Genomic DNA, 16,090 nt, shown 5'->3' on the forward strand with positions numbered 1-16,090 from the left:
TACCTTGAGGAAGAAAAGACATTTCATGTAACTAAGGGGGTCTAACTGGGCATTCCCACAGTCCTGACGCAGGCCACAAGGTTAGCAGACAAAAGGAAACACTTAAATCTGATTTCTGACCAGGGTTTGCTAAGTTGATGCCAAAAACAGGGAGTAGGGAGTGGCTGTGAACACTTCTCCAGGGAAAGTAGGAAAGATTTCCCACTCAGTTCTCAGCACACACTAACTTCTATGCCACATTCCGAAAGGCCATAATGTAGGTTCTTTCTTTTTAAACCTGACTTTAAAAAACAGCCTTTGGAAGAAGACTACTTAACCTCTTTAAAAAAGACTTTCAAAATTTTCTAATATAATGAGAAGTCTGAAAACCACAGGGAGCAGACGTTTAGCCCTCAGCCCTGGGAGGCTGGTCTGTCTGACACCAGCACCTGGAGGGGAGGCCCTCCAGGGAGGAAGCGGGCTGGTGAGCAAGGTCACACCCAGCTGGGATAAGCCACTGTGGTTTCCTTCCAAGGAAGACTGATTCTGGCTACAGGACGAGTGATATAAAACCAAGAATAACAATTTAAATGATCCTAAGAAGTATATATCATCACTAGGTATAGTTTTTATTCTATTAAACCTGCAAACTTCCCAAAAACCATTTGAAATATGTAAGGTTAAAAATATTAACTCCAAAGTCATCTTGAAAATGAAAAGCTACACAACTTCTAAGGCTCACTGATACTCAGAGAAAATATTTCGAGAATTCTCCCCAACTAACATGAGAAGAATCAAGCAAAGCTCAGACCGCCGGGAGCGGGTGGCACCTGACCTTCAAGGGGCTCCGCTCTTCTCTCAGAAACAGCCTTGGTCAGGCCTTGGTGGGCTGTGGCGGCAGCTTGCCTGAAAGGTGCCTCCGCCTTCAGATGCCACTCAAAGCCTGTCAGAGCACATCACAGGCGACTCAAACACCCAGGGGAGAGTGTTTCCTCAACAAAGGCTCTGATAAAAGTCAGTTTTAGACAGAAGAGACAAACTTATCCAGTGCATGAAACTGACGCCAAGGGCACACAAATGACCCGGCATGGGATACTGTGACATCTACAGAGTGGAAACACTGAACCATCAGTCACACTGACATGTTGGCTGGTGATGAAATTCTTCCCACCCACTGTTTAGTCACCAACAGGTTTAAGAAAATAATATTGACAAAACACACAGGAATACTGACCAGATGGGAATTAGAGAACATGAAGAATCACTGTTGAAAAGCCTTGTGTTAATAACTGTAAACGGCCATCCCGCCCGATGCGGTGCGTGCAGGCGAAGAAGCTTAAGCATCCGTCCTGCAGTCTTCCCTGCTGGCCGGCATCTCAGGAGCACGGGCTGCAAGGCCACTTCCCCTCTCCCTTCTCAAGCAGATGCCTCCATTTGCTTCCTGCCTCCTTTTCCTCCCTCTGGCCTCTCCCTCAGGCCTCCACGTCAGGCTGTTGTCCTGACCATTACACCAAAAGTACCTGCCGAAAGCCCTGCGGGGCCACAGCCAGCCATCCGCCTCAGTCTGGGCCCAGTGGGCCTCTCTGCGGCCTCCTCCTGCCTCCCTGGCTGTCCCATCCCACGGCCGGGGCCACGCCCCACTTGGCACGCTGGCTAAGAAGCACCTCAGACCCCTGTTCCAGCTCAACCCCTAGAGCCTGCCCACTCCTGCCTGGGCAGGAGCCAGCCAAGGTGCCGACATCCTGGCTGCACACACAAGGCCCTGAGCCACTGCGGGCCATACCTTCTCCCGCAATGTGCCACTCACACAGGGCTTCTCCTGCCCTCACGTGAGCGCTACACCAGAGGCGAAGCCTGCACCCTCATCAGATGGGCCTCTCAACGCCTCCTCGTACCCAAAGGTGGCCCTGGTGGCAGAGCCACAGCAGCATCTGCTCACCCACCAACCCTGCCCGTGGTCACTCTGAGCGCCCACTGTCCTTGCTCTGTGGGTCTGCCTGGGCAGCTCACAGGAAGCATTTCTGTGGCATTAACGGGGTGGACAGATGACAGGCAGTGCTCAAAAGCAGAGGCTGCTCAGGTGACCAGGTAAAAACCACCTCCACCACCAGTTGTGGGACCCACAGAGGCCGCTGAACCACTCTGAGCCTCAGCTTCCTCATCCATAAGATGAGAGAAGACAGAACCTGTGCCTGGTGAACCCCATGGCTGTACCACCGCACCCATCAGCCCGCCGACAGAGCAGGTGTGCCCAATCAGGACCCTGAGTGGAAATTCTACTGGAAGTTAATACAAAAGTATGAAAACTCTATTAGAAAGTCACTCGCTGCTAACAAACTATATGTTACTTAACTGTGTGTGAGAAACACTCAATTTTTCTTCAATTAACTTCTAGAATAAACTCTGTGACTTGAACATAGGGTCTCAGAGTCTGCAAACACAGAAATGAGCACTGAAATCCCACTCAACGGGACTCACTACAATACTAAACAGCAAATGGGTGCCCATAAAGTGGTTTCCACTCAGGACGACCGACATAAGAGCTACTCCAGCAAACTAGAAGATGCAGCTAACTCTGCAAGAACAGTTCTACAATACTTTACACACCTGGCACCAACTACAACAACCCAGTGCTCCCGTATCAAAGCCACAGAAAGTTTGGGACAATCACAATGAATGAATTAGCCATTTCTGACCCACAACTGTACACCATCATAGCGCCATCCCTGCCTCGTGCTCCCTCCCCTCACAATCCTAAAAGGAGAACACGACACATATGTACGTGTCACACCACGTGAAACGTCCTTTTACAAACACGGCAGGGTCCTTGTGTGGTACAGCGTGATGTGTGCATAAAGCAGGACCCACCAAACTGCAAGCCCACGGGCTGGACAGAAGCTCAGCTCCTTGAACTGACGCAGACTCTCTGGAGCCTTCAGAAAGGAGAAAGGCACAGTCTTGACACAGCGAAGACAGAACGCAACTCATGACCTAAAACCCCAACAACTGGAAGTGAACGCTCCATTCAGCGACCTGGGGACAGTGGCCTGTGCCCCGCCCTTCCACCTCCAGCTGGAACTGAGCCTCACAGCTCCACAGTCAACATAGGGAACAGCCCCAAACTGAAACCCCAATGGCCAAGGAGTTAACAGCAACAGCAGAGCTGCTGGAGCACTGCCCCCAACTGCAAGGAGTGCTGGAAGGGGACTGGGCCTGCTGCTGACCCCACAGCCACGGCCACCTGCAGGTCTCAACTCCAGGGGCCAATCAGAGGGACCTCCTTCAGACAAGGGCGTCTCAGCGGGCCTGACACCCAACGATTACTTCCCTGTTCAAGTTTCTTCAAACGGAAACCACGTAAATGTTAAATTACAATTAAGTGACACACTATGTTTGATATTAAAGAATTACTACTTTTTTGGGTATGAAACAATATTATAGTTATGAGTCCTCGTCTTTCAGAAGATTCTTCGGTTTTGGCACATGATAAGTATCGTGAGTTCACATTTCTGTCCTAACTCACAAATATGTTTTTGGCTGTCTTCAACATGTATGCAATTAAATATAATTAAACATAAATAAATACTTACAGTGGGCACTCCCTCCCTCCCTTCCCCACCCCTTCAGCCACCTTTCCCATCACCTGAAAGGAAAATGCCCATTCCATGTATTTAGTCATTTTTAACAAGAAGCCTAACACTCCGCAGGTGACTGTCAGAGCTCACTCTGTGTGCACTTCCTTTAAAAGGACCCAGGGCCACAGAGCAGTAAAGGTGGCCTTCCAGGGGAACAGGCTCGCTCCTGCCCGGTGTGAGGGGGCCTAACTGGGGGACTCTCGCCTGGCAGGTGAGGCTCGCGATGCCAGGAGGAAGCCCGTGGCGAGGAGGAGAGAGGTCACACAGTGCTCTGTAGTGAGAAGGCCAGGCTGCTGGGGAGGAGAAGGCACTCAGTGGAGCCATCCTGACAATGGGGAACTGACTTGTTGACAAGCTTTTTCCTCAACTCACTCTTTTCAGTGCAAATAATACACAAAGATGGGTTTCCTTAAGTAAGCGAAACACATCACCTTGGTCAGAGAGCTGGGCAGCGGGAGGCGGGCTGGCCAGGAGAAAGGCGTATGCCCCACACCGGACCCCATCCTACTCCCAAGGACCTGCCAGGGCACAAAAGGGAGGCAGCCCAGGATCCTAGATAGGTCTGGCTGTCAAAGGTCCCTGTGAGCAAGTGCCTCTCAGAACAAAACCCATCAGGGCCTCAAAGGCAGGGGGACATCGTGTGCTCACAGCAGAGGCTTCCACATTGAAGGGCCACGCTGTTCTGTTCTACAGACCAACTACCATTTACATCACCCTAAAGAGAAGTTGCAGAGTCTGCATCTGACAATACAGTAACCTAACGAGAGGAGCCATAACGCTGAAACAAACCCAGTGTGAAGCGAGGCAAGGCTGCGTGAACAGGTCTCAGCTGTGCGCACAGGAAGCCGTCTTCTCAGAGGAAGGAGACTCAAGGCTTCTGGCTCTGCCTCCACCCGCTGCCTCAAGCAACAGGCTAAAGGCGGACACACAGGCACTGCCTCACCTCAGAGGGACCAGCCAGAAGCTGGCAGGCTTACTGGCCAGGCCTGGCTGGATCGTGGTGCCCCAGACAGGAGACACTGCGTGGTCATTACAGGAATATGGCAGGGTGGCACCCGCTGATACAGATGTCCACAGCAGACCAAAGTTTTTTTTCAAAAGCAAATTGTAGAATAATTTTGTATGTGTCTGGTTTCAATGTTTTTGCTACTCTTATTTGGACATGCCGAAAAAGACTCAGAAAGATTATAAACCAAACTTCTAACAGTTGTGGTGGGAGGAGTCTTATTCCTCTGTTTTGTGTAACTAAAATGTGTTGACTCTAAAATACAAAAGAAAAGCAAAAAAGAGTGGGAAGAGTATTCCACCATGTCCCATATGCTCACACAACACAGTCGAAAGCTGTCACCTCAAGTCCCCTTCATCGGACACAGGGCTGCCAAAGCAGCCACCTCCACCAAAGGTCGCGTGTGCACTGGGGGTTTCTAGTTTTCCTACTGGGCAGATGGGTTTCTTCTCTATGTGTTTTCTATCCATAAAAACATCCTGATGTCTAGCTCTTTTCCCAGATACACTCCAACTATGACTAAGGTAAGTTCTCATCTTTCAAGGCTATTCAAGCGAAGTGCAAGAATGCTGCTGAGAAGGGGGCCATGTCTGGGGGACCTGCAGGCAGCCCATGTGGTCGGCCGGCCCTGAGAGCAGGCAGCTCTGGTTCAGCTTCCTGCTCCCCAGTGACCGGTGTGTTACGTTCCCACCCTTCAAAACACCAGAAGGATCATATAAGTGAGGACAGTTTAAAACAGCCCTTTCAAAATGCTGCATTTGATAACCTAGCGCATAATTAAATGGCTCTCCCTCTATTTACACAGCACAACAAAAATAATCCTTACTCCAATCGCACAAGCCACTTTTACTCTGGATGGTTGTGTAAGACCTAAACCACTCTTTTTAAATGGTTTTTCAGAACCAATCTGAAAAAAATTCTTATTCTATTCCTTAAGCTTTGTAATATTCAAGTGCCAAAATAAAGCACAGATGGCAGGAACCATAAGAAAACAAAATACCAGTGGGTGGGGGCTTTGTGAATTTCAAGACACAAAGTCAGTGGTGACTCCTGAGACTCAGTTAAGACTGACACTGAGCTGTGTGCTTACCTTCCTCCCCAGTCTCCTGCCCCAGCCGAGCACCTTCCTCTTCAAAGCTTCCAATACCTGATTCCGCAGGCGGGGGCTGGCTGTGCTGCTGGCTCAGCTTGTTTCGAAGAAGAGCGATTTCTTTTTTTAGTAACTTGGCCCGCTTGCTCCTTGACCCGCTGGACTTCATGGAGCACGTGAGGTCCAATTTGTCCAGCAGCTCTCTCAGCTGCTCCTCCAAGACCATGTGGGCCCTGTTGGCCGGGTTCAGCAACCTGTCCACTGAAGTCAAAGGACACACTTCCATTAGCCATCAAATGCTGGTAGTGCCTTCTAAGACAAGAAAAGCTTACTCGTCCCTACTGCCCCTTAAATCACCCTTAGCTGAGGCCCCAGCACTGCCCTGTGATGCAGAGGCACAGGCCCCACCCACTGGGAGCCCCAAAGGCCCCTCCACCCATGCCCTGAACCCACAAAAGGCCGCTGCAACAGGGAGACACGCATTTCACTCTGTGGCTATCAGGACAATCCTGGAGGAGTCTCTATGTCTACGGCTGGTGAGGGACAGGTGGGCACAGGGCACCGAAGCAGAGACACAGCCCAAGTGATGCCCACAGCCTCTCCTGGCTCACCATCACTCTACACCTTCTCATGAAGACAAGCTGCCTGTGCCAGGCAAGGCACAACAGAAAGACCCAAAAGAGCCCACACGCACAAGAGCACCTGTGCTGGCTCGTGCAAGTGCACCAACTTGGAGCCACGTGTACATCACAACTGATGTCTGAGCTCAAGTCTGCAGACTGTAGGTCGTGTGGCTTCATTAAAACTGGGCTGCTAAACTCACAGATAATTCTGAATTTTAGGTACATTTACCACAATAATCCCCAGCAATTTCAATTTCTGCAAAACACTATAGTTTATAAAGCACAAATTACCTTAAATTAGTGAGAAGTGGCTAACAAAAGAAACTACTCTTCAGAACTACCTGAAATAAAAGTGAGAGCAAACAAGAGAGAGAGAGGAAGCTAAAGCCTCACTGGGCAGAAGCCCATGCAGCCCCAGCCTCCAGGAACAGCCTGTCATTAAAGCAACTGTCTTTTTTACAAAGTAAACAAGACGTCAGAACACGGAAATCAATAAGAATGCCTAAAACACAACAGCTCAGCTTGTAGTCATAAATCATTGTTCCAACAAACCTTCATAGATGAACCACCTCAAAAACCTTCACATAAATAAAACTCATGTCCTTTGAAGCCCCAAAGGAAAACACCTTGGACTATCTTGTTGATCCTTAAGCAGAGGAGGACCAGCCATGTGTGCACCATGGGCCTCGGCTCAGCGTGAGGCACTTGGTGCCCACATGTACTTAACGGGCAAGGAGAGGAGCACCCAGTGCATGGGACATGTGGCCACTAGCTCACCTATGTCCCTTCCCAGATACTGAGGAAGGAAACATCAGGACTTCTCAGCCTTAATTTTCGCCTTAGAGAAAACCTGGATGTTCAAGTTTACTCAGGCAACGCCAAGGCAACTTGTAGGCCATTTTCTGAAAGGCCTGACACGGAGCAGTCCCAAGCCCCTTCTCGTTCCAGGGAGCTCAGTGGTGGCCAGAGCATGACACAGTGAGGGGAGCCCTCAGTTTCCAAGGATCAGAACAAGTGAGCAGACAAGTGGGCAGACAGCCCCCGGGTTTCTGAGAAGCACATGCCCATGCTCAGGGGGAGGCACAGCCCCAAGTCTGGAGGCCTTTCTGCCACGTGTGCACACCAGGAGTAAAGGGTCTGGGGGAAAGCCAGCCAGAGTTCTTGTGCTTGTCTTATTCACTGTGAAACTCAGCCAACAACCTCCCTCTAGCCACAAGACACCCTAGGAAGTCGATCAAAGGACCCCCCGAGGGACAAGTCCCCAACTAAACTGCTGCCTGGTCTGTATCAGGTAGACCTGGGCTGTCGGAGACGGGGCCGCTGGCCACATGTCTCTCGAGTGGACACTTGAAACATGGCTGGTCTGAAAAGAGACATGCCATGAGTGTAAAATACATACCAGGTGGCAAAGAGAAAACTAAAAAACATGAGAAATATCCTCAGTAGTTTGTACGTTATTACACGTTGAAATCACGATATTTCAGATATACTGGGTTAAAGATACATTAATAAAATAAATTTTCACCTCTTTTTTCCCCTTTTTTCACAAGGCTACTAGAAAATTTGAAGTTACTTATGTGGTTTGCACTGTATTTCTACTGTGCCATGCCAGTGCAGAGTCTGCGGGAAAGGAACTCTCCCATCTGTTCCTGGACGCAGGGCCCAGTGCTTACCGTCGTCCCAGGAGAAAGGCCGCCGAGGGGCTGCAGCAGGCCGCTCAGGCAGGTGCATCCCCGAGGCCTCCTCGAAGCCGATGCTGTCCACCTGGCGCCTGGCCTGCCTCAGAACAACACCGCCCTGATCACGCAGTCTCACTGCGGCTCTATAAAACACCGTGTCCTTGGCATTGTACTTCATGCAGTTATCTACAATGAGATTAAAATCCTCCTCAAACTCAGTGAGGTTTTTATACCCTTGAGCTTCTAACCGTTTCCTCATTGTGGCAAAGTCCATGGGATGTTTAATGTGATCCAAATAATCTGGTACCTAATTTCAGGGAGGAAAAATCATCATTTACAAACAAAGAAGGACTTTTATTCATTCTATATAACCAATACACCCGTTATACATGAGAGCCACATGTGCACGCACACACACGTACACACACAGCACAAATGATGCTCACACAGTAACAAGCAGCAGCACTGAGACACACCAAACTTAAAACTCACACCCTTCCAGGGACCCGCCTGACTCAAATTCCTTTATTAAAAATCCAATAACCGGTGCACTGGTCTGGGCAGACACCCGCCAACTGCCAAGAGTCTCTTTCTGCAGAACAACTCTCACCTCTCTCACTTCCAGTATTTTACAATGAAATGTATCACTTTTATGATTTAAAAAAAATCTTAAATAAAATTGAGAAATTACGAATACAAGTAAACGTATACTCTAGGTAACGTTTATTAATTAAGTAGCAGAGCAAACCCGGTCAGGAGCGCGTGAACACCCACCTCCTTCAGGCTCACCGGCTGGGCAAATATGCGAGCCGGGTCCTTCTCTTGCAGCTGGTCCAGCACGGAGCGCAGCAGCACCGTGAGCGGGGTTAGCCGCAGCTCCAGGGCCATCTGCTCCACTTTCACCTGCAGGACAACAGGACTTAGTGTCAACACTCGCCATGGAACCCTCTCTGAGAAGTTGCACCTCCTGCCTCGCGAGTGCTCGGCATCATCACATGTCCCACAGCCAATAAAGGCTCCTACTTGAAACGCTGTCACACATTTCTTCTTGGCCGTTGCCCAGCAAACTGCCCACGGCCTATGTCGAGGTACATCACACATAGCTCTCCCCTCCTCACCACCGTGTGCCAGCAGGCTCCCACTTTCCCTGGCACAATGCCGTCACAGCACACCGAAGTGGATACCACACTGCCCCCGTGCTACCCCCTCCATAAAGCCACCTGCAATCCAGGGCTGGCAGTCACCTGGCCTGCACCCTGAGGAAGGACAGTTTAGGAGGGCAGGCGGCAAGGGCTGCAGGTCCAGAACGCTGCAGGCTGCATGGCCAACCCCTGGGACTGGCTCTGGGGCGTCTTCAGTCCATGGCCTGTGAAGCCCACTTGGGGTCTGTGAACCGCCCTGGGGATGCTCAAAGGGGGAGAGCCCCGCATGGAGCCTCACCTGCTCCCGCTTGAGCTTCTCACGCTTGCGCAGGAGCTCGATCAGCAGGCGCGCACGCTCCAGGTCATGCCGCAGCCGCTGCCAGTACTTCAGCTTCTCTTTGGCGGCTTGAATCTCCTCGTCATCTTCTCTCTGAGAAAATCAATCCAAAGTTGGCCTCAGACACCCTCACGGTGAGAGCCAGTGGCGGGAACCCAGCTCTGAGCACAAGCCCAGTGACAGCACGTGAAGCTGAAAGCCAGCCCAGGCACTGACCAGCAGAGCCAAGGACGGTCAGGGCAGAAGTGCACAGCCTCTGCCCTGCAGGGAGCCACAGGGTCCCCAAGAGCAGGAGGGGCAAAGAGCCTTCACAGGACTCAAAGAACTGAAGGACCCGCGATGTGGGCACGTGCCTTGACCCCAAGTCAGGAGGAGCCTCGGTGACCAGGCGAGGCCATCATGGACTGGGGCCTCCCACCTTCTGGAAACTGGGAATGGAGGGAGCAACCCAAGAAGACACCAAAACACAGAAAACCCCAGGGCCGAGCCCACTACGGGACGGTCTGTGCGCTGGACATGCCATTTCTCTCAGTTCCATCCACTGCCCACCACTGGGGTCACTGTGGAGGCCCAGCACGAGTGGGTCCACGTCCCCACGCGCCTGCATCCAGCGCCTCCGAAATCGGCGCTCCGTGGTCACCACTGCAGTGCCTCTTCTTGCCTTGATGGGACACCCGTGCCACTGACCTCAACGCGGCCCACAACCAGCCTGTTTCCACTCTAGTGTTTTCAAAACTAAAAATGTTGTACTGAAAAAGCAAAGAAACGCAAGGTGGTGGGAGAGATCAGGGCTGACAAGGGAGGACCCCTCAAAGCACTTGGACCAAGGAGCATGGAAGAGCTACCCTGGCCACAACAGGAGACAAGCAACTTGGCAGACACACACTTGTATGGCAGCCGTCGCACAAGTCCCCGACAAGGCAATCAGAGAGACCTTCCCGGGGCGGGGCCTGCGTTCAAACCCCAGGAAGTTATAACCAAGACACTCCCACGTTCCTGACGACACGTCTCACGCTGGCTTGCTCTGCCCTGCGGACCCATCGGCTGTGACACCCTGCATCTCGTCCACCCTCGCTCTCCTTTTGGGGCTCCCTTCCCTCACAGCAGCCCACTGCCCCCCTGCACTTCCTCATACTTCCTTTCCTGTCCCCCAAGGTTGGCCCAGGCCTTCACATACATCTAACACGGGCACCATCCACTCTTATAGCTGCTGCCGTCCTCAGCTCCGGGTCACCTTCTACCCGTGTGCTGCCGAGACACAGCACCAGAGTCCACACACCCGGAGGTAACCCTGCCCGCTAGTGTCCCCATATCACTGAAGGCCCACCCTCTGCTTGACCACAGCTCTACTCCAGGTGGACCCAAGGCGGACCCAGCACAGACGGGGCACTCCCTCACCTCATCCCGAAACCACACTCCACTGAGATGCTCAAACCTGTCCCCATCACGGCTTCCAATTGGCATCCGGGACCCTTCTGATTCCAGCAGCCCATGACACCCCAATCCTGTTCCAACTTTATGCGCACGTCTCCCTGGACTGAAGGAGGGTCCCTACCTCAGGCGGCTTTCCTTTACCACCCCTGAGGACACACACAACCCTAAGCCGGGGGCAGGTCGCTCATCAGTTTCCAGAACATACTCCACACTTATCAGGTCCTTTTCTCTCTCTGGACGGCTCTGTCCCTCATGTTTTCACCCCATCCTGTGCAAAGTGAAACCATACCCACAGTGGGGAGGGAGTGTCCCCACCCCCCAGTATCCCCCACCTTGCTGCAACCTTACTCCCAGTCTGACCACCAGGGGCAGAGTGGAAACTGTTGGCACTCAACCCTAAGGCTACATGCACAGGGCTATCCACAGCCCACACTGCTTTCTAAAGGATATTAGGATCTGAAGGCAAACAGTCACCACAGAGAACTGCGAGGAACCTTCACACTACAGCCAGCCAAAGGCAGACAAAGAAGGGACACAGGAGAGGATGAGACCAGAAGAGGCACTCCAGCCAATGAGACTGGCCAGGGGCACAGGGGACGGAGAGGGCTGAACCTGAGCCTCCAAGTTCAACCAGGCTTTCTCTGGCTCCACTGGGAGGTGGACTCAGTGTCCACTAGATGTGAATCACTGGGCTTATTTTCACGTTATTTAAAGTTCTCAGGCATTAAATAGGAGTTAACAGCAATATCAGCTGTATAAATAAGGCCAATAAATGCATAAAAAGGTGGATTCACAAACCAAATTCCCCAAGGGCATCTAGAATTCATCTTGTCCATTAGTTTGAAATAGACACTCTGACAACATCAACCAAAGGGTGTTTAGCCAGGTCAGGACCAGAAATCTTGACTGTAACCCTTACAGTTATCTGCCCTACTGACCGGTGTGCTCACTGCCTGGGCTGGAAGATGACCTGCCTGAGGCCCTGAGGGCCACTCTCCCTGCACACAACAGCCCCACAAGGAAGGGGCCTGCTGACCAGACCCGACTGAGACATGCACGGCCTCCTCTGCTCAAAAGGGACTGAGTTTTCTGACTCTGCTCTTGAGTGGTCTTTATTTCCTATGTGAAAACCAACCCTGACAGTCTCTGTAAAGTGGGATAGAAGTGAAGCTATTTCTACTACCAAAAGGCTATCGGGAAAGAGAATTTTAGAAGACCATGTTTGAAATCTAGCCAGCTTCCACCAGAAGAATGAGAGGAGGACACCCACTGAGTGGAAGGAGGAGACCCAAGTACTGGGGTCGGGGAGATGGCAAGAATCCCCCAGTGAGGACCAGCTTGGTCGGATCAAAACTTCCTGTGCTGGGGGGACACAACTGTCCAGTAGTGAGGGGCAGGCCAGGTCCACGGAGAGAGGGCCCCAGCACATCCACCCAAGTCCCAGGACACTACCAGTGTGTAGGACCTAAAGGGGCAGCAGTCCTAGCCCCTAAAGTGAGACACACATGAAGGGGCCCAGCTTCTGCTGCTAAACCTGATGCCAGCAGCAGTAAGGTGGATGGTGATGCCCCTGCACCCAGCACAGCACGATGACCATGCTGTCCTAAAGCCATGAGACACAGAGGACACGGAGAGGCCCTCCTGTCAGAGGGGAGCATCATGGTGAGCTGGCAGATGTGCTCACTCAAGAGCAGGACAGGATGAACAGGAGCTTCCACCCTCACCCCGCAGCAGGCCTGCAAACCTCCACTCCCAAGAGGCTCTGAAGGATGGTGGCGGACTGGCTCCAGACACGGTCACTATGAAGGCCCCCTGGGAAGGTACCTGCACTTCCCACCCAGTCAAGGCCGCAGGGACCCTGTGCTCACAGCCAGACCAGGCTTCTGTGGGCTCCCAACAGACCACTGCAGAAGAAGTGGGGTCCTGAAGCACTGCAACGCACAGCAGCAAGGTCCCGGCAGGGCCCAGCCTGAGGCGCCTCGCCTGCAGACCAGCTTGTCCCATCTGTCTGTCTCCGTCCTCCACCAGAGATCAGCCAGGGGAGGGAAGGGCTGTACCTGACCTCTTCCAGGACCTGCATCAGGGCAGGCACCCAAAAACATAGACAAATGAGTCAAATTAAACTCTAACATCAGGTATTTTTAAAGTTTCAAAAAACTTTAAAATTGCACCAAGCCTTAAAACGTTCCATGTGGAACATTACTATTTTGGATGCCCCCCCTAAAAATGTCAACCCTCACAGGATGCGGGGGGGGAAGCATGGTTTGGGTGCAGCCCTAACACCTGTCCACCTCCTGTCCTTCCCATGAAGCAGGACCTCACGCCGGAGCACGGGGGTGGCGGGGCCGACCCACGTCTGTGGCTGGTGCCTCCGCAAGCCGCACAAGCGAGTTGTCTACAACCGTGTCAATAACGCTCTCCTGCCAGAACCCTGGTCGAACCAAGCTGCACTAAAAGGCTCTCAGCACCAACCAGTTCGAGTGGTGTAGACTCTACACAGTTCCTCCCAGTTCCTTCTGCCAAGAGAGCTGACACTTCCATTCCCCATCTTCCTGTGATGAATTCATTTTCTATCTGGCAGAATGTGAAATCTAAAACAACTGATCTCAAACCCATGTGTCAGCACCTCTTCTGATAGAGCCTCGGTAGCACGCCTCTTAGTGCGCAGTACACCCATCTCCCTCCCTCCCAATGCGCTCCTCCCTCCTGGCTTCCCCAACCCCATTCCCCTGCTGCCCCCAGTCCCACTCACAGACCACACAGGCCGAGTTGAGCCTGAGCTGAGCCCCCGCATGTCCTCCGCCAGTTTCTAACGGGCCTGTGTGCACAAGAGGCAACAAGCCGCCATTTAGAGCATGGCTCGCCAGGGGCTGTATGAAAGGAGAATCCCCTCCAGCCCTAAGATGAGAATCCTGGGTCTGCATTCTCTGCTTCCCTCCATTTCTCTGCCATTGCTGGAGTGAAGACTAAGGCCTCTGTCCTACCTCTGTCACAATCTCCCTTCAGCGCCCCGCCTCTCACACTGGATGCCTTGCAGACTCTGGCCCCAACTTCGCAGCCCAACTTTCAAAGAGCTCCCAAGACTGGCCCCAGGCAAGCCGCGCACCCTACTCTTCCTGCTGCGCAGCATCCTCGATACCCCCCACACCCTGCGGTCAGCACGCCCCAACAACGTACCAGCTCCGGGCCAATCACTCCTGCCTGCCCACCAGTCCTGGCACAGCCCTGAGGGGGAACCCAAACTCCATTCCCAAAGAGGAGCAGCAACAAGTCTGCAGCACATCAGCTAATGAGACGTCACTCACAAAGATCCCAGGAGCAACACATAGCTTTGGGATGGACTCCACAGGTCGAACACATAGGTTTCGGATGGACTCTGACTTAGTGAGGGCAGGACGCACATGGCTCCCAGGGTCAGCAGCACACATGATGAGACACGAGGGATATGTCCAAGGCAGTCAGCAGTCCCAATACCTCATGGAGCGGGCAGGCAGGCGCTGGGCGGCTATTTGGCGGGCCGGCAGCACTTGGAGACACACACACAGCCCAGCCTCATCCACACAGGCATCCAGTGAAGCCGAGAACTCAAATTGAAGGAGCCCCCTTCGGTGAGCTGGAATATTCAATCCGCCGCCCCCGACTCCAGCAAGCCTCACCATCCTAAGGCACGGGAGGCAACACCAGGTCTGCACAAAGGCCTGAGCCCATCTCGAGGTCTGTCCCACACCACTATCTAAGACAGTGTCCTTGCATGTTTCATGGGATGTGACTCAGGGCACTATGGGCACCAAGACACCCACACCCAGCCCTGGGCCACCAGGTGAAGGAGTGGCCCAACCATCACCCCTCAGAGGGGCAGTGGGTCCCAGAAGCACCTGCAGCCCTTGAGGCACCTATTTACCTGGAGATGAAAAGGGTCAAGGGGTATGGCCCACCCCATGAGACCTCGAGTCTTAACAGTTTCTCTGTGGTCTCCGAAAAGTATAAAAAAGATATTAAAATCCAAATTTAAAAAAAAAGCATTTAAATATATAAATACTTTAAATTACCTGTTTGTCACCATAGTAGAAATAGCAAAAGTTAAGAGGAGGGGTCCCTAGGAATGACATCAATGTCCTAGTGGGGGCACGAGGTGGGGAGGGACACATTCGGCCTGGGAGTCACGCTGGGACTGAGAAGAAGGGATGGCAGAGAGACAAAAAGTGGCATCTCAAGACATAATGGGGGGCCAGCCCCATGGCCAAGTGGTTGAGTTCATGCACTCTGCTTCGGCGGCCCAGAGTTTCGCTGGTTCAGATCCTGGGCGCGGACATGGCAGAGCTCATCAGGCCACACTGAGGCGGTGTCCCACATGCCACAACTAGAAGGACCCACAACTAAAAAAATATACAACTAAGTACCGGGGGTACTTGGGGAGAAAAAGCTGGAAAAAAAAAAAAAGAAGACTGGCAACAGTTGTTAGCTCAGGTGCCAAGCTTAAAAAAAAAAGACATAACGGAATGAAAAATACGTTGATTCACTCAACGATCACAAACTTTCACCTAGGCCTCTGTTCTGTGCCAGGGACTGTGGAGTGTGGCAACATGAGGGACAGGGATTCTCACTCAGTAAAGGACCAACTTTACAACCAAGCAGCCTCCCAAGGAGTCATGCCCCAACCCCAGAACACAGTGAAGGGAGCAACGTTGAGTGGTAGGCCAGGAACACTCCACCGCAGAGAACCCCACAAACCAGGAACCTGCTGGATCCAGAGAGCCCTATCCCCAGCCACCCAGGGGGCACAACGTCCTGCCATGTCTGACAGCATCCCTTCGGCCTCGCTCAGCTGCCTGGTGACTCAGGATGGAAAGGGAGAGAGCAGCAGAGCTGGTAAGATGGTGGTGCTGGCAGCCGCACAGGGATCTGATACAAAGTTGTCAGAAGAACAGCTCTGGTACGCAACCAGGACGGCAGTGAGGGGACCCTGATCAGGCTCCACTCTTTGCTGAGTCCTCCCGTCTCTCAGCCCAAGGAGGTGGCTGAGCCCAGAGGCCAAGCACAGACAGCTCTTCCTACAAAGCTGGCCACTCCTCACAGCATAAAGTGAGGAGACAACGCCAGTCAAGAATTTTGGGCAACGTGCAAAAGAACCATTTTTGCTTTCAGTTTATTTTTAAGACATCTTA

The 16,090-nt window shown here is 52.4% G+C and overlaps 1 protein-coding gene across 11 annotated transcripts in view; it reads right to left on the bottom strand.

Annotated features, from left to right (window-relative positions):
- BRD1 (bromodomain containing 1) overlaps nucleotides 1-16,090 on the bottom strand; it is a 56,037-nt gene that overhangs the window by 19,598 nt on the left and 20,349 nt on the right. For all 11 annotated transcript variants that reach the window (XR_011433432.1, XR_002804488.2, XM_070253563.1 and 8 more), the window contains 4 exon segments: nucleotides 9,453-9,584; nucleotides 8,787-8,915; nucleotides 8,007-8,319; nucleotides 5,711-5,971 (listed from right to left, as the gene is read on the bottom strand). Coding sequence is in view for 9 of the 11 variants with exons in the window: in XM_070253563.1 (XP_070109664.1) it covers nucleotides 5,711-5,971; nucleotides 8,007-8,319; nucleotides 8,787-8,915; nucleotides 9,453-9,584 (835 nt within the window). In the remaining 2 variants the exon portion in view is untranslated.

The sequence above is a fragment of the Equus caballus genome, chromosome 28 (assembly GCF_041296265.1).
Source record: "Equus caballus isolate H_3958 breed thoroughbred chromosome 28, TB-T2T, whole genome shotgun sequence".
NCBI classification, from domain to species: Eukaryota; Metazoa; Chordata; class Mammalia; order Perissodactyla; family Equidae; genus Equus; species Equus caballus.